Source organism: Pleurodeles waltl, chromosome 3_1 (genome assembly GCF_031143425.1).
Source record: "Pleurodeles waltl isolate 20211129_DDA chromosome 3_1, aPleWal1.hap1.20221129, whole genome shotgun sequence".
Taxonomy (NCBI): Eukaryota; Metazoa; Chordata; class Amphibia; order Caudata; family Salamandridae; genus Pleurodeles; species Pleurodeles waltl.
Genome location: NC_090440.1, coordinates 1,783,287,861 through 1,783,308,641, shown reverse-complemented (window position 1 = coordinate 1,783,308,641; position 20,781 = coordinate 1,783,287,861). Strand labels below are relative to the sequence as shown.

The window sequence follows — 20,781 nt, the reverse complement described above, 5'->3', positions numbered from 1 at the left end:
GCTCGCCATTGGGATGGGACGTCTTAGTCTGCAGGGAAGCAGAAAGACTGCTGAGGAATAGAGGAGAGGGTGGGGTTTGATGTTAGGATGGGCCATACCCACCCATAATTTTATAAAAAGTATATATATTCCTGCCCAGCTTTCTGCCACCCCTCCAGTAGTAAATTGGGGGCAAACCCACTGTCTACCCTGGGGGAAGAGGGCAGAGAGCCTGGTTAGTACCTTTTGGGATGGGAGTGTGGCCAATTCCAGAGTCCAACACCTGCACCACCCGCACCCTTTTCTATTGCCCCAAATGTGGGGCAACCTGCTCAACTGGGACAAACCTCGCATCTGTCCTGGGGGGGGGGGGCAGAAAGACACTATTGCCCCTTCTTTGGTGGGTGTATGGCTCGATGGCAGTGTAGACAGCCCCCTCCTTTTGTTTTTTGCCATCATTTTGAATTCCCTGGACTCTAGTGGTCTTTCTTCCCCAGGGACAAATTGGAACAAAACCCCCTGTCTGCCCTGGGGGAGTGGTGGAGGGGTTCAGAAAGACTGTGTGACCAATGCCAAAGTGCAACGTCTGCACCCCTTTCTTTTGCCCTAAATACAAAATTCCTGGGCTCCAGTGTGCATTTTAATCCCCCCAGCGGAGGCAGATTTGGGGTAACCGCCCCAATTGACACCTCTTATCTGCCCCCATGGGAACTCCTCCCAGTGTTGGCCAATTGCCGTCACATGCACTGGGGAGGTAGTGCAGGTATTGGTCTTTGGTCACCACCCGAACTAAAATGGTTAAGGGCCTAACTTCCGAGAAAGTGGATTTACTCATGTCTGAGCCTTAATATGTATATATGTGTACTACGAAAATGTCAAAGCTCTTGTGTGTCATAACATGCACTGTTACATTTTATTATTCATTTGCTGTTGTTTTTATACCAGTTTAAAGAAAACTACATTAATTTTAAATTGTACTGAAGCCAAATAATTTCATGTTGTACAATTCTGAAACCCGCACAACAAAGTGAGAATTTTAGAAAATAGTGAGCTCCTGTTAGTGCTTTTTGTATTAGCTATCAAAGTGGTCTGATTTCATTTTTTGTCCCATGTTTTCACTTCTATTCACTTGTTCTGAGAAACAATGCCTAAATTAAACAGGCAAATGTATGGCTTTTACCATTATGTGCTCCAACTGATTAAGGGGGAAAGTCTGGTCTGTAGAAAGTGCAACAGCCTTGCATTAGTTCTGCCTGCTTAATAGATATTTTGCATTAAGCACGTTAAACTTTATAGTATATCCAAACTGTGGTGTTTTTTCCTTAATACCTCTTGCTGTCAGTCAAGGGGTAGACCATACGGTTTATTCCCCCGTCCCACATCTCTCATCCTCAAGAGTTCATCAGCTCATCATTGTAAAACAATTCACCATTAAAGGCTGACTTATTAAGGTTTTGTCGTGCCTAGGTGCTATGAAATGATGTATGTACAATGATATAGCTGGTAAACTGGCTTTAGCTCTCACCACAGGACAATATCTAACTTTCTCCGTCTGCTTTGAATTAACACTTAACACCAAAAATAGGGTGTACCCTTTTAAGTAAGCAACAAGGGGCTAGGGTAAACAGTAAGACAACAAAACCAAAACCATCTGCTCCTTGAGCACTAATAATTATTACTGTACAAATAATGCAGCATGCAAAGAGGTCACCCTAATCTACTAGCCATGCAATATGAGTAGACCATGATATAGAGAGCATATGTGAAATTAAAATGGAGTTTCCTTATTTATTTGTACAACATAATTTGCTTTTATGTCAAGATTGCAACCCCATACAAAAACCCTACCCATTAACCCTTATATATATAGAATGATAAATATATACAAAACAACATACAACATATGCAAACGACTTTGACAAGCCAAAAACAAAGAAACAAGGGGATACAACTCATCAAGTAGGCAGAATTAGCCAGAGCCAGAAACAATCCTTTAAGTTCTTCAAGGGGTGGTCAATTGGGTTATTCTCATCAATGAGTCAGCCCTATGATATGATCTGTCAATGTTTCGGTCCCTTTTGAACACCTGTCAGGACCATCTTCAGGACTACATGAGGGTTACAAACTATTCTATAGAGGGGTAACCTAATCAGGTAGTCATCTCCAATTGCCGAACAGTTAAAACCTGGCACTACTTGAAAATATCCCATGCTGTACAGATTCAAAAAACGATCTGTTACAGCACGGCAAGAGTCTGGTAAATTCTTAAAACATCAGTTTAATTAAATGGATTCTCATGAGATAACTGTTCTATATACAAACCTGCTTATGTAAGCTACATCACATCATCTGTCTGACTACTAGGGGTCCCCATCAGAGTGTTATCAAACAATCCCCTGCATTGACTATCAACAATTGGTCCTTTATGACCCAGCTAAACCACTGAAATTGTTACTGTCTTCCAAGAAAGACTACATCCCACTTTAACATACCTGCCAACCTGTTCAAGACCAGCAGACAATATTTGCAATATTCCCAACAGACTGGTTCCAAACTGGAATGGAAGAATTCAAGGGTCCAGTTCATGACACAATCAGAAAGAAAACAGGGTTTCTAGAAACAGAGAAGGGAGGTCTCTTCTGCACCTACTGTGGTGACCTGTTATAAGTGTCAAAAAGAGGGCATTACAAGAGGGACTATACGATTAAGGCTCCTGTACCATCTACACGGCCTATAGGCAGCATGCTGTCTGGAGGCGTGGACTCAAGAGGGCACCATGTAACTTAACCTATTAATGATAGACTTCTGGGAGAAAGACCCAGATAACCTTAAGCATATTCACCCAAACTCCATGGGTTTTATGACCCAGCCAGGTATGAATGGGAAGAAGGTTCCTGCTCTGAGGGGTTGTGGTGCTTACAGATCTATGGTTGAGGAGAAGTATCTCAACCATGAAAAGATTATTCATGGTGCCAAAGGTACAGACCTGGTGGCTAAAGGAGACAACACAGTACCTGCTTCTCAGGGTTGAGGTAGAAGTCAATAGTAAGACAGGAATGGTTGACGTAGGGATGCAAGGGAAACAGGGTGCCGGATGTTTTCTAGGCAATGAACTGTGGCTGTGTTATTCTCAGGGCTAGAATCTTACATAGCTTGGATCACACTTGTTGTGTTTATCAGGACACAGGATGCATTGTCAGTATCGGGCGGAGACTGCGATCCCCCTTGAGTTGCAAGAATCAGTGAAGGGAAAACAGTAAAAGATCAGGGCTAACTCTGGGAAGGCAGTGACATCCATAGCAAAGTTTCCAGGCAAAGAGGAGGACAAGACCTTTAGAGTAAACTGTGTGTTGCAGTCTGTATTGCTGCCAGAGCCGCAAGGTTCGCTGGCTGCTGGAGGACTGTCCTGGAAGAACTTTGCTTGGAAGAATTGGAGGCCCTATTCTTGTGGGACTTTGAAAAGAAGCCCAGCAATAGGCCAGCAAGGGAGTGGTTACTAAGAATTACGTGGGCTGGGCGGACGGCTGTGCACCGAGACACTGAATCCTCAGCCCAGAGCCAGTAAGAGGCCGGTGGCATGTCTAGTGCCCAGGACTTTCATGTTTTAATTGATATGTCATGACATTTGGGCAAAAAATCAACACAGGACAGGTTAGATCCTTGGTTCTACTCACCAGGTGTGCACCAGGATATGGAGAGGTTGTGTAGGAGTCATTCAGTTTACTGAGTGATTGATAAGTCTGGAAGTAAGTCTGCTGCATTATGGTCTGATTACCTGTGGTAGGTGTGCTGTTTATGTGGGTGAACATTGACATTTCGCCCTTTGTCTGCATTAGGCAATAAAAAATTTCTGGTGCTGCATTTTGTCACCTGTAGCAAGGGCACTCCTAGTTGTCTTATGGAGGACTGGATTTCTTATGTTGCTGCTTTTCGATGGAGGTACAGATTTCATCTTCTCCTACATGAGAGAGATATAGGCGCAAACTGGTGTGACCTACACTCCTCCACAATGTACCACCAGCTGACTAATGGGACTGTAGAGTATTTTAAAAAATTCCTTAAGAGCTTTATGGGGAAAGCGAATCTTCTCCTGCCTTGCCTCTTATTTGCATACCAGGAGACTCACAAGGGTGGTGGATTCGGTCCCTTTGAACTTCTGGATGGACATATTGTTACTGGTCCACTTGTCTTAGTCAGAAATGACTGGAAAGGAAATCTTGTGGCTCCAACAAAGAATGAGATACACAGATTGTGTACATATCCTCAGGAAGCTGATGATACCACACATGGACAAGACAAAAGAGTAACTTTAGGAAAATGTAATGAAGGAGTGTTAAGACCAGAAAACAATGCTGCTGGGTACTAGAAGGTTCAGGAGGTATTAGTGTTGAAGCCCATTGCCTCTGTGCTTTGCAGAACGAATGGTGTGCACCACACCAGGTGGTCCAGAAAGTATCCGAGTTTAATTACCTAGTGGACACAAGAGCCACACAAGAAACCAGGAGGTTGTTTCATGTAAACTGGCTAAAGACAAACCTCGAAGGAGAGTTATTTGCACTGTGTACATCACTGTTTTCTCCAGGGGCCAGGTTTACCTTACAATAAACAGCACCGTTCATGTGTGGCAGATCAAACCCTTCAGGTTTAATGGAAAAAAAGAAATAAAAAATAATTTAATAATACTAACTAATGCACAATTTTTCAATGCATACATGAATAAATCATAGCAACACTGTATCTGTTTTTACCTGTCATGTCGAATGATAGGTGTAGGGACTACACATGTAAGAAGCCATCCAAAGTCAGCCAGAGTGTGCAACAATGGTCCATAGTCTGTTTTTACTTCACAACCCTGAATGTGTGAAGAAACAAAGAAAAAGGTATGGGCGCAGTTTTAATACAATTTGAAGAAAAAAATCAGCAATCGTTTATTTGCCGGTGTAGTAGCAGTGGCTTAGCTCAGGGAGGAGCATGGCCAGTCTATATCCAAAAGAGTGGTCAGGGGACTAGGACTGACGTTTTCCAAATGTCATGTTACATGTTACATGCTTCAGCTGCAAAGCCACAGATATTATCACACAGTCTTACCTTCCTCTTTCTCACCATAGTCCTTGCTACAATGAGAATGTGTTGTAATTCTGAAAACAAGTAGCTGATTACTCCTTCTAAATAAAACCCTTTATTCATTGTTACATTTCCTTTCTTTTTTGATTGAAGGAGAAGAGCCCTGGTCCAAAAATAAGCCCTGTTCTTATCTATCATCACATGAGGCAAGTTGCTGCCCCTTCTTCGTGTCATCTGGTAAGGTTTAAGGTTCTTTGGTGAGGCCTTGACATTTTCTCTAACACAATCACTATGGTCCATAAAGCCAGAGAACAATCAAATAAAGCATCCTGGTTTGTCCCAAACGTGAGTAATAACAAATGGCATTTAGAAATAAAGTAGTGTAAATAGTTTGGGCGCAAGACTAAATGAGAATTTCTAGTTGTAAAGTGAATGTGCAAAAAGGCCATTCTAGAAGCCAAAACGCTACTATTTTACAGATAGCACTACACAGTAGACTGCCTGATGCAAGTCAGCTGTTATAGACCAAACAACTACCAAGGTAATGGTAGTCATTACGCATACAGTGGGATTGCTCAGAGCAGGGAAAGACTCTAGGAGTCAAATTAACAGTCAAGCCAAAAACTGCTGAATATATATGAAGATCTAGGATAGGCAAAGATCAGAGCATTATCTACTACACACATCTGGAGGAAGGCTGATTATGTCATTGAGATTAGCAGTACATATTTGATATTGTACATGGCATTAGCAGAAAAGCTGCTTGAGTAAGCGCAAAGAAGTACTGACATTTTAACAATGGTTAGAGAAAGGATGAAGTGTAGTAACCAGGGAATTTCTAAATAATATCCAGTATACCAGGAAACAGATCATACACAATGTTCTCATTTGTGTGAATGAAGAGATGCCAGGATTGTGAGACTGAAAACACAATTGAGGAAATATTCCTTTTGAAAACAAAATTAAAAATGAATATCCATATTAAAAAATTGTGAATCTGTCAGTCTAGGAAGTGAGTGTAAACTGAAAAAAAGTATTTTGATTTGAAAATAAGCCAAAATCAGGTAGAACTTTGCTTGAAGATCCCTGCTCCATAGAGTGCAAAATTACTGCCTAACTCACTCGTACTCAGCATTTCTGACAAGTGGACCTCTAGGAATCATTAAGGAAACAGTATTAAAATCCTTCCGCTACAAAGTTGCTCAGGAAATTACAACAGAGGACTGAGAGGTATGAAAACTGAACTAAGTTTAAAGGATAAGTCAGGAATTCTGAAATATAACAGAGAAGTGATTTTCCTTGTTTCTAGATACACCTTCTTATGCGTAGAAGTCAACGGTGTTAGGGCAAATCCTCCTCAGGTATATAGCAGCACTTATATCAGTCTGTAGGTTGTTAAAGCTTGAATCTTAAAAGGATACCCCATTTGGTGTCTCTATCTCTGAACTCTGCGTAACAATGGTACAACCAGTAGTTATTCCAGTAAATTGTAGATTTGGTTTTCTCAGTAATGACTGGGGTTCATGGCCAGTTCTGGCTACATATACTCCTTATCCAAGTATACAAAATCTAGAGGCAGCAGATCTACGTCCATTACAAAACAATTCAGTAAGAATATACAGATGCTTAATATAGTTCATAATGCAAACATTGAATGTGGCCCCAGCAAGGGCTGCTCCCGGTGATCAACACCAATTGGCTACATCAGGGATAAACCTGGTAACTCTCAATGCAATTATGGGTAAAGTTCCCGCCAGGCACGAAGAAATTCGGTTCTGGGTTGCACAAAAACCAAATCAGTTGAAAGCAGTGTTTCCCCATACAGAAACCCATACTAAACATATAATTCTCTAATATACTTGCATTTGGGATGGTACCCTCAGTTGATGACTGTGCTATAAAAAGCATAGTTTTTGCTGCAGTTTATACCATAAAACATGGCACGCCATCTCTTTTGGTTCTTCTGGAGGTGTTAAAAACAAATTCAAAATGAGCACAGGGCTGCCCCTGCCCTGGATTTGGGGATGAAATTAATGGGCAATTTTGCCACAGTCTCCTCTATTATTTTGTGAAACACTAAAGGGGAAGCAGCAGCATTGGCAGATCACCAACAGCTCGCACAAGTTCCTCAAATAGACCAGGAACGCAAGCTACCAAAAATAATTCATGAGACTTATACTTGTATAGGTCAGAATAATTTGGGGGCCAGACCATATAAACCACAACTAAAGGGGATCTCCGAAAAGGATAGTACCAAGCAAGCACAGGAGTCTTCTAAAAAACCCTGGGGCAAACTAATGTCTATTAAAGATAAAGTACAACAACAGAGAGAATTTCTGCATTTGGAGACCTCAAAGAAAAGAGATCATTTAAGAAATCGTGACAACTTGAAACAACCTGACAGCTATGAGTATACTGATACACTCCCTTCTCGTTCATTTCAGGTCTCATCCGGCAAAAGGACCGAGAGAGGTGGGCAGTCAGAATGTAGAAAGGAGGAGTATGTGAAATCGAAAAAGGACTCACAACACTCATATGACACCACAAAAAAAAAAAGATGAGAAACTTTCACAACAAAAACCACAGTTTAAAAAGAAGGTTTTGGGGATTTCGGCTAAATATGCCAAACATATTGAGAACATTACTGAAAAACAGGACGTGAGAAGTGACTCTGTTAGACAGCGCAGCAGAGGTCACAACAGTTCGCCAGAATCTTCAAGAGTTTCTGGATGTGAGAACAGCTAACAACTATATCGAAGTCGAAACTCTAGACAGCCAGGTCACCGCTCCAGATCGTGTTTATAGATTAAACATCCAAATTGAGGGTGACATAATGCGCACATTTAAAGCAATATTCTGGGAAAGATTAACGCTCATGTATGATATTCTTTTGGCAGAAAATGATTGGCCACCAGAGTTTGTCAGAACACTCCCACAAAGGGTAGATGTCATTTTGATATCCTTTTCAGTGCTAGTTCCTGATACAGTAAAAGAAGGCTATGCCACAAACTGGGCTCTGGCATAGGCTCTAGGGCTGTATCACAACAACATGGGCTGGGATAGGGACTCAGCCTACCATGTTATACCTATACGGCCCAGCCCAGAAGTACAACCACAGTACCCAATAAGGCACAATGCAAAAGGCCCTCTAAGGGAAATTCTCTCATAACTTGAGTACAGGAGAGTGACTGAACCTTTTGTATCTCTAATGAACAGCCTTTTGTTCCCCGTAGCTAAGCCAGACCATTAATATAGAATCGTCTTAGATTACAGACATTTAAACAGCCACACATGCACACTTACAATACAAAACTCATATAGCACAGCTTTAATGAACAACATAGTCCTTAAAAAATACAAAGCAACCTTGGACATTTCCAATGTTTTTTTTCTGCCAAAATATATTGCCTGGAAGCTATGATCTAACTGTTTTTACCATGCTTAAATAGTAACACCGATTTTGTCGACTCACCCAAGAGAATAAGAACAATCCTCGATTGTTCTTAGCCTGTGTAACATCAATATTGCAAGATATTGATCCTGAGGCGGTGTCCTATGTAGATGACATTTATGTCGCAATAGAAGGAGGGACCGGGAGAATTATTGAAACAGGTCCAGTGTGCAGTCTCCCTGTATAGTACGTCTGAAACAAAAGTGCAAACTGTTCCTAAAATGAAAAACAAACAGATGGGCACTTCTGAATACAGAAACTTGAACCCTCACGCATCCATTGGATGTCAGGCATCATCACTGGGTCTGCTCCTCTTTGGGCCAGCGCTGCAATGCCCGACGGGCCCTTATGTGTGGGCTCTGTGCCAAAGTTCTTATACAATGAGCGTGCCACAAAATCAAGCAGGAGCAAATTTAGACCTACTATCAAAGATAGAGCGAACTAAAAATAAAATTGACTTGAAAACCACCCACAATCAGATTTATTAGGGATGGTGGGTCTCTGACAAGATTAAAAACATAAAGAGTAAAAGGAAAATAATGTTCCCATGCTCTAACCACAAACGTGAGGGATATAGAGGACAATGGCTCTCACCCAAACAAAAAAGTCAACATGTTTCACGCCTCAACTGTCCAAAAGGATCAATTGGCGTTTCATCAGGACCAAAAAGTTCTTCTTGAAGAGTAAAAAAATCAAAAACGTACATAAGCAGCTACGCAAAAAAAAGGGAGAAAGCCTCAGTTGGCGTAAACCCTCCTTAATTTAAGCAACGGCCGTGCGGCCACGGTTAGGTTCTCCGATGCAGGACCTGTCCGTTTTCTGGGACGATAGTCCTTTGGCCAGCACATGACCCACATCCAAAAACTTATAGGAGTCTTTTAACTGCAAAATCTGCCTGACAGCACTCCCTGTGTTGAGCTAGATAATAGGGAGCTTAAATTGAATTCCTTGTACCTCAGCTTAGGTTCAGCTTTAGATGTTGATAGCGGGCCTGCCCGATATTGTCCTAGAGCCTTTTTTTCCCCATATTTCTCAAGGTCTCTCTGATGTAACAAATCCTTGGCAGGTTACCCACACCCTGCATTCCAAGTATCTTTTCTAAGCCTCGTCTATAGGAAATCAATTCTGGGGCTGCACAAACTCTTCTCAAGAAGGTTAAGGGCCTAATGGTGATCTCTCTGAAATGGGCCTAACCCCCATATCTAATCGTAATACTATTAGCAGTATACCATCTGGGAGATTCAGCAACTGCCTCAGAAATCGATTCTCTGCCAGGACCAAGGCACTGATGATGTTACGGCTCCAGAGCCCCAAGCCCCATACAATACACAGCCCAGCGTCTGATGTGAATAAATTTGTATTATCAAGGAGACTGGTTTGAAAAAAGACCCCTGGAACCTTTAACGACCCTCCAATGTGTTGCTCTAATTTAAGTCTGCTTTTTGTAATATGGACTGCCCAGTCCATCCTCTCACTTAATGTAACCCCCAGGTATATGAAAGTGTGAACGTGCTCAAGCAGACTCCCATCTAGTATAGTGTTTGAACGTGTTGAATGACAAGAATTGAAAACCATGGGGCACATTTATGGAAAGTGGTGCTGCACCTAGTGCAGTGACACTTTTTTTGCACCCCTTAGCACCCCCATAACGCTACTATGTGTGTGCCATATTTAAAAAATAGTGCACCATTGCGGTAGTTAGGGAACTAGCGTCAAAAGTTTTGATGCTAGTTCGGCGCTTTGCAGGATTAACCTAAAAAATGTTGACGCTAATCCTGCAAAGCCCATTGAGGCCCATTGTAAACAATGGTGTGCCTCCTTTTAACACCTGCTCTGAGCAGGCGTTAAAAGTGCCGAAATAAAAGATGCCGCAAAGAAATCTCCTAGATTTCCTTGTGCCATTTTTTCGACCCCTCCTAACGTGAGAACGCCCCCTTTGCATACATTATGTCTGGCGCAGGCATAATGTAGCACAAAGGGTCATAAAGTGGCGCAGTGCATGCATTGCGCCACTTTGTAAGTTTGGCGTCGATATTTTCGAATTGTTGGGCCACATTAGCGTAAAAAAAATAATGCTAATGTGGCGCAAGGAGACGCTAGGGGCTCTTCTATCTGCTATCATATATTTAGTTTTATCCAAGTTTATCTCTAAACCCCTCGGGCACAGATGTAACTAAAATTATCTAAAATCTTCTGTATGCCCATAGGCGATTTAGAACTAACTAGTGTGTCATCTGCAAACATTAGTGCAGGGACTTTCTCATTATTTTATCTAGGTGCATCATTGTCACACAAGTTCAAACAGGCAGCAAAGTTGTTAACAAATTAGGTAAATAATGTTGGTGCAAGCACACAACCTTTCCTCACTCCTTTATTGAGCGGAAAGGGCTGAGTTACTTCCTCCAGCCTACCACAACGAACCTGTGCAAAATTCCCCTCATAAAGTTTTTCTGGGAACTCGATCAAAGGCAGACCTCAGATCAAAAAACACCAGGTACAATCTACCCCCCTCAGGAACAGCAGCCTTCCAGGAAAGAAGTTGCAGCCTTAATACTTGATCAATAGTGGATGTACCTTGGTGAAAACCAGCTTGCAATGGACCTATGATCCCGTTAGTTTCAAGCCAATCCTGTAATCTTCCCAGGATAACTCTACAAAAGAGCTTTTACTCTGTAGCAATCAGGATGATTGGCCTATAGTTAGCAGGGAGCCTTTTTTTATACATGAGAATCAATTCAGCCCCTTTCCAAGTTTGCGGGATGGGCATCCCCTTCAATTATAGCAATGAAGAGAAGCGTGAAATAAGGGCCCCAAATGCTCAATTTGAGCCAGAAAAAGATCCCCAGGGATTTTATCAAGACTAGGGGCCTGATTACAACTTTGGAGGAAGGTGTTAATCCGTCCCAAAAGTGACGGATATACCACCAGCCGTATTACGAGTCCATTATATCCTATGGAACTCGTAATACGGCTGGTGGTATAGCCGTCACATTTGGGACGGATTAACACCTCCTCCAAAGTTGTAATCAGGCCCTAGGTGATTTATGGGGTATGATTGTTTTTTTAATGGCCGTGCCTACTTCTTGGATCGTAATAGCTGCATAATCAACATTTTAACATACCACCTGTATGCCTAGTTTAACCTGACTACTATTATCTGGGTGGGGGCAAATGATCCTTCCATTTCTTTGTTAAATTTGCAAAATATTAATTCTACCTATCAGCTGAGATATTTTTACCTATTGTAACACTTCCTTTGGGATTTCCTGTAGTCACAATATTTCAAAAGGAGCCATGATCTTTCCTCTTCGAGGCTCTAAGTAGAGCCTCCCATCTGCCCTGGTCCGACTCCCTTTTGGCAGTGCAAACATTTTTTTTATAACCAGCTCACACAACTGATCCGGTCTGTACTTTGTGACTTCATCGATTTTAGTAATGAATATTTTGATTCCCTACAATCTTTATTAAACCATGAGGGAGGAATGCTTCTGACCCCCACTTTATTAGCTTCTGTGTAGACTTTTTTTTAAAGATCATTCAATAATTAGGTGCCAATCCTCTCCAATGAATCTGTAGTACCCAGTGGGGAGTCTAAATCGCATATATCTTCTAGGCTACTCCCTAATTAGCTGATAGGGCGATGTTAGTGTTTCTTGTGTGCGTGCAATTGTATTCCACCTAATTTGACGCCTATTAGTTGCCAGCCGGAGCCTACCATCCAGATGGTACTGGCGCATGGCTATAAACTTACAGCTTGGTAGATTTAGATACAAAACCACAGCTTTACGATCACTATCATGCTTTATTACTACTTTCATTTCTGTGAAAAAAGCCAGAGTCTAACGTCTACCAGTATATAATCAATTAGGTTAGTACTCTGGTTACGCTTAAAGGTGGGTCTCCCCTCTTTATCCGTCGGGGTTCTCCCATTGCAAGCATGGACAGATTGGTTTAAAGTTAAGGCATTCATTTGTACAGCCAGTGGGGACCATCTCTTGACAGGATGTTAAGTCAAGTCTGGAATATTCCAGACCTTGTCCTCCACCTGCAACAGGTAATTTCAGCTTACATCTAGAGGCTCATACTGGCAGTTAAAACCACCGCTAATAATTTTATAAGTCATCCCCAGTAGAGATGCCATATGCACGATTCCTGCCCCTTTACCTATGGGTCTCGAATATTCATTATAAACAAATACATCTAGTTTGGAGGTAAATGAAAGTTTCACACAAAGAATGTTATCTGATGCTACATCTACCATCTTCACAGTACACCCAAGATGTGAGCCTACCAATGTGGACAGACCCCCTGAGGGTCTACCTCGACCACTTACTATTGCCTTTTTACTATAAACACAAAAGCCAGGTCTTAGCACGTTCTCAGTTAGCCACGATTCTTGTAAAAAGTATACATCAAATTGATCAATAAAATAGCTCAAGTCTGTACAATCAAGGCCAGCTGCATTTCATAAGATCACTCTTACTTCCAGGTTGGATTGTGCTACTACTGGCATCCATTTGCTTACCTCTCGATTTTGTGCTACATCCTGGGAACTTCCCTCTAAGAGGGGAGCGGGGACTGCTAAAGATGATACTAGCTCGAACTATTCCTGCTTCATCGGGGGTAATGAGTGATGCAACTTTTCTGCCTTTTCCTGCTAACCAATAGCTCATATTGTTGGCCTACAGAAAAGGATGAGGGGTCTACTGCGGTTTCTCCCTAAAGGCCTACCAAAGAGTTGCCTTCAGACCCACACTGGTACTGGGTTAAAGATAAAACTTTCCCAAGGTAGAGGGTTAGTGGGTCCTGAATTCCACATTCTGGGACTATGTAGCCACCCTTACAAATTCCCTGAGGTCTACCCTTCACCATCGAAGCACTCTGAGCAACTTCTTTATCTGTTAGTCAATCGACTCCCTCCACAATTCAAACCGATTACAGAGAGGCATGCTATAATCCCTGTTGTATCTATGATAACAGTTTTCCTGAGGCACCACAGAAGGGCAGGGCTGATAAGGAAAGATCTGGCTATCCCTTCTAGCGTACCTAGGGGGTTCATAAAAATATCCCAGCGGGTAACAAAACAATATTCGACCCCTCTCCTGCCTGGGCCCATCATCAAATAAAACTCTACGGACCAGGTTGGGATCTCTAAAATTAATAATAACACAGTCGCTGGGGCGATCAATTCGTCCCTTCGCAATCCATCTTACTCTATGTGTGAGAACAAAGATTTGCGCCAATTAAGCTGGAAAAGTTTTATTTTTCATAAGCCAGTGGAGGCATGTGTTGGCCGACTCCTACTGCGTTTCCCTTTGTCCTTCACATAGTTCAGAACGCTTGACAATATTGCTAGATATAGACAGGCAGCTGGTGGTAAGTTAATGATTGAGAGTTTATGGCTAACAACAATACCCTCCGATCCCAGACATTCATGTTGGCTTTCCTCAGGCCTTTTGTATCGCTGTTTCTCAATCAAAGGTTGTCCATAGGAAGATTGATCAGTTCTACGTGTTGTAGGTGTAGTACTAGGAGGGATAGTTGGCAAGGTTATTGAAGCTGAACCTCTCTGTTCACAACATTGGGTGGATCCATTTACATGCGTAACACAATTATATGATACAACATCAACACCACCCATTGCCCTCTGTCATTGTGATTGTGCTGTTTTAAGGTCCACGTGGACTTGCTCCAGCACAGTAAGATGGGCCATTTATGGTGCTAGTTCCATGGTCACTATAGATCTCACCTATTCTGTGATATCCGCCACAATCATAGCTATGCAGGCTGGCGAGCACCAGTACCCTCTTCCGTGCAGTCAGTAGCTGGAACAGAAGGGATATCTTGCACAGGGTGGGTCGATTATATTTTAGGCTTCGCCCCTGCCTTATTTTGATTATTCCGAATCACCCTTCACCTTTTCCTTGCAATATGTGAAGATTCCACTCTGCTAGATAAGGGGGAACATACTCCACTTGAGATGCCGGCCACAGAAACAATAGCCTCAATATTACCAATAGACACCCCTTTGTCATCCACTGTCTCACCCGGGGCAGTTGCAGAGACAGAGGGACTTGATGCTGTCATCAATGGCAGCCCCAGCTCCAAGGAAAGGCACCTCTCCACCAATTCTATTTCCGCTGCCACTAGCCCCAGTGCCCTCTGCACCATTCTGTCATTTGAGGTTGGTTTTGGAGCGGTGATGGCAGACTGGGGCCCTCTGGAGCATTTCTGCTTTCCCATTTAGCATGCTACAATGCACACTAAGTTGCAGCCAGAAATCAAATACGTAACACTTGATCGAACCAACCTGGCCCCTTGCTCACTCTTGAAATGTTAGACTTGGGTCACAACAAAATGTGATGAATTACAATAGACACCACTCCAAACTTTCTTCAGACATGTGGTAGGCTCTGCTGCCTACAACAAAGGCAAAGGAAATGCTTATTTCACCCACCTATCGTCTGAACAGGAACATTAGAGAGGGGTCCAGACGGGACGGCGCAGGACGGGCCCACCCTCAACCTTTTCAGAGAGTCGGGTATGGTATTATTAACAGTTTTATAGACTGAAGAAATTGCTTTTTCACCCGTCTCTCTTCTAGGGGTGAATATTCAGGGAGGTCTGTGTCTATGACTTCCACCCTTCTTGCATGGCTAAGTTGCAAATATATGAAGAGTTGTGTGTCGTGGAGGTAATAGTCCCTCTGAAGGGATTGAAAGGATACGAGGCAGCCATCCTCAATAAGGTGTCCCACTTTGGAAATACCAATAAGGTCCCAAGTTTTGAACCCCTTAAGTTCACAATTCGTTTCCAGCCATAACAGGGTCTCATGAGTAATTGTACGTGCCCACCCTATGTGTTTGTTTGTTTTAAGCCACACCTCAAACACCACTTGTGTTGTTGGTAGGGATTGTCCTGTCCCTCGCCCACCATAGAGATATTGTTAGAAAGGGCATCCATAGAACTGAGATTTTCAAGTGCTAGGTAGATGGTCCCCAGGTAGGTAGCTCCAGTCATTAATAGTAATTATGTGGGATGCCCAATAATAGGCTTGGATGTCAGAGACAGGGATACCCCTGTTGTATTGATTACATTGTAGTGTCATGAGGGCTACCCTGGGATGTTTATTGTTCCATAAAAATGTCTTAAGTTTAGTATCCATTATAGTGAATAGCTCATTGGAATTTTGTAATATGTATTCTGGAGGGCATATAAAAACTTCAGTAGGGTAATCATCTTAAACATGGCCACCCTTCATAATATAGATAGAGGTAGAACCTTCCAGCACTCTGTGTCTTCATGGAATGCCATCAGTACCTTAATGAGGTTCCTCTCCAGGCATCTCTCTGGGGCTTGAGTGGCGTATATTCCCAAATATTGGAATCCCTCTCTCAGGGATTTTGGAGCGGTGATGGCAGACTGGGGCCTTCTGGCGCATTTCTGCTTTCCCATTTAGCATGCTACAATGCACACTAAGTTGCACCAGAAATCAAATACGTAACACTTGATCGAACCAACCTGGCCCCTTGCTCACTCTTGAAATGTTGGACTTGGGTCACAACAAAATGTGATGAATTACAATAGACACCACTCCAAAATTTTCTTCAGACATGTGGTAGGCTCTGCTGCCTACAACAAAGGCACATGAAATGCTTATTTCACCCACCTATTGTCTGAACAGGAACATTAGTGAGGGGTCCAGCCCAGCCTCCTCTGGTTGTTGATGGGCGCAGGACGAGCCCACCCTCTACTTTTTCAGAGAGTCGGTATGGTATTATTAACAGTTTTATAGACTGAAGAAATTGCTTTTTCACCCAACTCTTCCTTTAGACGTCTCTCTTCTAGGGGTGAATATTCAGGGAGGTCTGTGTCTATGCCGCCCGCCGTTCTTGCATGGCTAAGTTGCAAATATATGAAGTGTTGTGTGTCGTGGAGGTGATAGTCCCTCTGAAGGGATTGAAAGGATACGAGGCATCCATCCTCAATAAGGTGTCCCATGTTGGAAATACCAATAAGGTCCCAAGTTTTGAAGCCCTTAAGTTCACAATTCGTTTCCAGCCTTAACAGGGTCTCATGAGTAATTGTACGTGCCCACCCTATGTATTTGTTTGTTTTAAGCCACACCTCAAACACCACTTGTGTTGTTGGTAGGGATTGTCCTGTCCCTCGCCCACCATAGAGATAGTGTTAGAAAGGGCACCCATGGAACTGAGTTTTTTCAAGTGCTAGGTAGTTGGTCCCCAGGTAGATAGCTCCAGTCATTAATAGCAATTATGTGGGATGCCCAATAATAGGCTTGGATGTCAGAGACAGGGATACCCCTGTTGTATTGATAACGTTGTAGTGTCATGAGGGCTACCCTGGGATGTTTATTGTTCCATAACAATTTCTTAAGTTTAGTATCCATTATAGTGAATAGCTCATTGGAATTTTGTAATATGTATTCTGGAGGGCATATAAAAACTTCAGAAGGGTAATCATCCTAAACATGGCCACCCTTCATAATATAGATAGAGGTAGAACCTTCCAGTGCTCTGTGTCTTCATGGAATGCAATCAGTACCTTAATGAGGTTCCTCTCCAGGCATCTCTCTGGGGCTTGAGTGGCATATATTCCCCAATATTGGAATCCCTCTCTCAGGGAGAACCGACAGATCAAGGTCACCGCCGGCAGGAAAGAGAATTGATTCATCCCAATTTATAGTGTATCCTGAGTGGGCACCAAATCTGTCAAAAGCTTGGAATGTCACAGGGATCAACTCTTTTGGTTGAGTGAGTTACAAAAGGATGTCATCTGCGTACAGTGAGATCTTTTCCTCATCTTTCGGGGGCCGGTCGACATGGAAGCCATTGATGTTCGGGTGGGGCTGGACTATACTATCAATTAGTTCCAGTTCCAGGCAGACTGAGTGAGTAAGAGGGGGCAGCCCTGTCAGGTACCCCTCCTGATGGAAAAGCCAACAGAGACCATGCCATTAACTCGTACTGCTGCCAAGGTAGCAGGGTAAAGCAGCGCCACCCACCGTAGGAATTGAGGACCAAAGCCAAACCTCCGCAGCGTTTACATCATAAAGGGCCGGTGGACAGCATCAATTGCCTTTTCGGCATCTAAAGATGTGAACCAATGGGGGTCAGGATGAGTCCGGACCTCTGCTAAGCGGTTATGGAGTCTACGAAGGTTGTACCTAGTTGATCGCCTAGGCATAAAGACGGATTGATCTTAATGTATTGGTGGAGAAATAACTCCAATGAGTCTTGTGGCCAATATTGTTGCTAGTAATTTAGTCACAATGTTAAGTAACAAGATGGAAAGATAACACCCAAAGCTGGTAGTTGGCTTCCAGGCTTCATGTATCACCACTATTGTGGCTTTACGTAAGTCAGGTGGGAGTATTCCCTCATCACAGGCCCTCAAATACATGTTAAGCAGGTGAGGGGCTAGCAGCTTCTCGTATTCCTTAAAAAGCTCCTTAGGGATACCATTAGGGTCCAGTGTTTTGCCCAAGTTCAATTTGGCCATAGCTACCTATACTTCGGAAAGGGAGAGTTCCTCCTCGAGCGCATTGCGGTTGTCTGCTGAAAGGGTTGGGACTGGGGCTTCATTGAGATATTCTTCAATTGTGTCGCCAGCAGGTGGTCCCTATATAGAGTATTGCAAAAGTTCGCAAAATTGCCTGCTATTTCTTTGTCTGTATCGTAGATGTAGCCATCTGTCCCTTCTATTTGGCGCACCCATCTAGCCTCTATTTCCCGATGGCCCAGCCATGTTAGTAACTTACTAGTCTCCAGTCTCATAGAGGCGGTATTGAGTTGCCAAGATGAGAGCATGTGCTCATTGTGTACTGGTGCTCATCTCGTAGAGCTTCCACATTTCTCATTGAAGGGGAGGCTAGTGAGGTGGCATGTGCACGATCTGCACATATCAGCCTCTGCTACAGCATCTCCGATTCTTTCGCTTCCTTCTTTTTCTTGAGCAAATAATATCCTAAGCCGGGTCCCTCAGCACGGTCTTGTACGCCTCCCACAGCACCACTGCAGAAGTCACAGAATTTGTATTTTCCTTGAAATAAAGTTCAGTGGCCACCCGGAGCACGCACACAACCTTCTCATCACAAAGCTCCCATGCGTTCAGTTTACAACCCAACCCACCTCCCCGGGGCTTCCATCCCATGGTGATGGGTGGTGGCGACGCCATCAGTCAGCCAACCCTAGTGTGGCCATCTCTATATGGACGATAGTAGTGGTTCCGGATCTATCCATGTCAGGGGAAACAGGGGCAGATTTAAGAGCCCCTAGCGCCTCCTTGCAACACAGTAGCATCATTTTTTTACGCTAATGCGGCCCAACAAGACCAAAATTGCAGCGCCAAATTTACAAAGTGGCGTAATGCATGAATTGCAGCACTTTGTAACCCTTTGCACTACGTTATGCCTGCGCCAGGCATAATGTATTCAAAGGGTGCGTTCCCCTGTTTTGGGGGGGGGGGGGAATGGTGCAAAGAAATCTAAGAGTTTCAAAGAATTGCTGTTTTTCTTGAAAAATCACATTCAGTTTGGTGGGAAAAAAGCAGCATATATTGGAGGTGCATTACTCTAAGTTTAGCCTTGACTTCATCAAAAGAACTTCTGTTTTGCACCTCCCTGGAGTAGACAGGAAACAACAGAATAGTGAATGAGTTATGTTTGAGTATCCCCAGTTGACGAACTTCTTGAAGTATCACATCCCGATAATGAAAATTAAAAAAAGTGCAATTGCTCGTGGAGTGGCACCCAGCACTTGTCTGGCAGCGAGCGCTCTATGCGCACATTTAATGACAAAACAGGTGGAAAGGTTGCTAGTGGTGAAGGTATCCTGTATCCGTTGTTCCAGGAAGGCGGGAACATTGGCGTCCTCCACTCCCTCCGGGAAGCCCACAAATCTGAGATTGTTTCACCTTATGCGATTTTCAGCATCATCAACCCTCCACAGTAATTCTTTAGCAAGCGCCAGAACTTTGGTCAAGTCCTTCCCTTTAGTATGTGTGGCGTCTTCTAGATTGGATATGCGTTCCTTCTGAACATCTTAACAGGGGGATTTCTGTGCCCACCTCCCCAATTCTAGTTTCCCTAATAGGTCAGATGTAGGCCCGAGAGTATCTGTTCAAGTGGATCGCTGTGTCCCTCAGTCAGATCAACCCACCAAGCTCGGTGGGTCCCATTTGCAATCTTAGCAAGGATAGTTCACGGGTGTCTCTACTGCACCATGCTCCCTCAAGGCCTTGTTTATAACAGGTCCTAATATGAGGGGGCTCTAACATCTCAGGTGACTGCAGGTCCCACTCTTCCAGTCACCCTGCGTGCCCTCCTTCATGCAGCAGGATAGGTGGCTGTCCCCCTTGAGTATTGCAGGGGGTTCTCAATGTGAGCACCCTAGACCTTGTAGAAAAAGAAGAGGCCCTCCCCATAGAGCCGCACCCACTCTGGTGATTCCCAGGGGGGGCACAGGTATCTCAGTTTCAACAAGGAGGAGGGAGGGGGCTCCTGGTCTCAACCCGCAGATGCAGCCCGTCTGACAGTTTCAGAGTCACGTAAGTGAGCTATGGCACCCAAGGCGCGGGAGGAGCGGTTCCTCTCCACATGTCTAGATTTTTCGCCACTCACCCAGGAAAGAGTATTTTTACTAAATTTCTCCTGGCAAGCCATGCTCAATATTCTGTGGGCTATTAGGCCCCATGGGCCAACCAGACCTCACCCAGTGCAGGTAGTTTTGGCTGCTACAGTCTCTCCCCCCAATCAGGCAGCTGGTTTCCTGGGGCTCCCAGCAGTCCCTGCCTCCAAGGGTCCACTAGTCTCTTGCAGTGGCGGGGCAGAGGATGCTCTGGTCTCACGAGTGGCAGCATAGTGGCTCCAGTTCTCTGGTCAGGCTGCACAAGGCTTTCCTGCTTTCCCCTGGGGCCCAGCGTCAGTCAGTCCTCCCCACAGCTGTTTTAGGATGCACACGGTCACGGAAGGGGCTCTAGTCTTTCACTCTGACCCCAGCTTAGGCTCCCGGTCAGCACAGACTCTCCTCTTCCTCCCATGTAGCCCCATTAGTATGATTCCTCCACACCAGGTTCTCAGCCAGGCCCCTCCACTCTGATCTCCAGAGAAAGCCCTAGGCTCAGGAGGACGCCCATGACGCAGGCCGCCGCACACAGCACCCACAGCGGAGAGCTCCAGTCTCTTCTCCTCCTCGGTCACTTGGCTTCACACCATCCGCCCCACGTCAAGAGTAGCATGGGAGGTCAAGATCACCAGGCTTCACTCT

The 20,781-nt window shown here is 43.9% G+C and overlaps 1 protein-coding gene across 4 annotated transcripts in view; it reads right to left on the bottom strand.

The window, feature by feature from the left end:
• The window catches only part of RFTN2 (raftlin family member 2), a 478,219-nt gene that overhangs the window by 73,220 nt on the left and 384,218 nt on the right, over window positions 1–20,781 (bottom strand). For all 4 annotated transcript variants that reach the window (XM_069225820.1, XM_069225818.1, XM_069225822.1 and 1 more), the window contains one exon: window positions 4,728–4,831. In XM_069225820.1, the coding sequence (XP_069081921.1) occupies window positions 4,728–4,831 (104 nt within the window). The remainder of the gene's footprint in view (window positions 1–4,727; window positions 4,832–20,781) is intronic.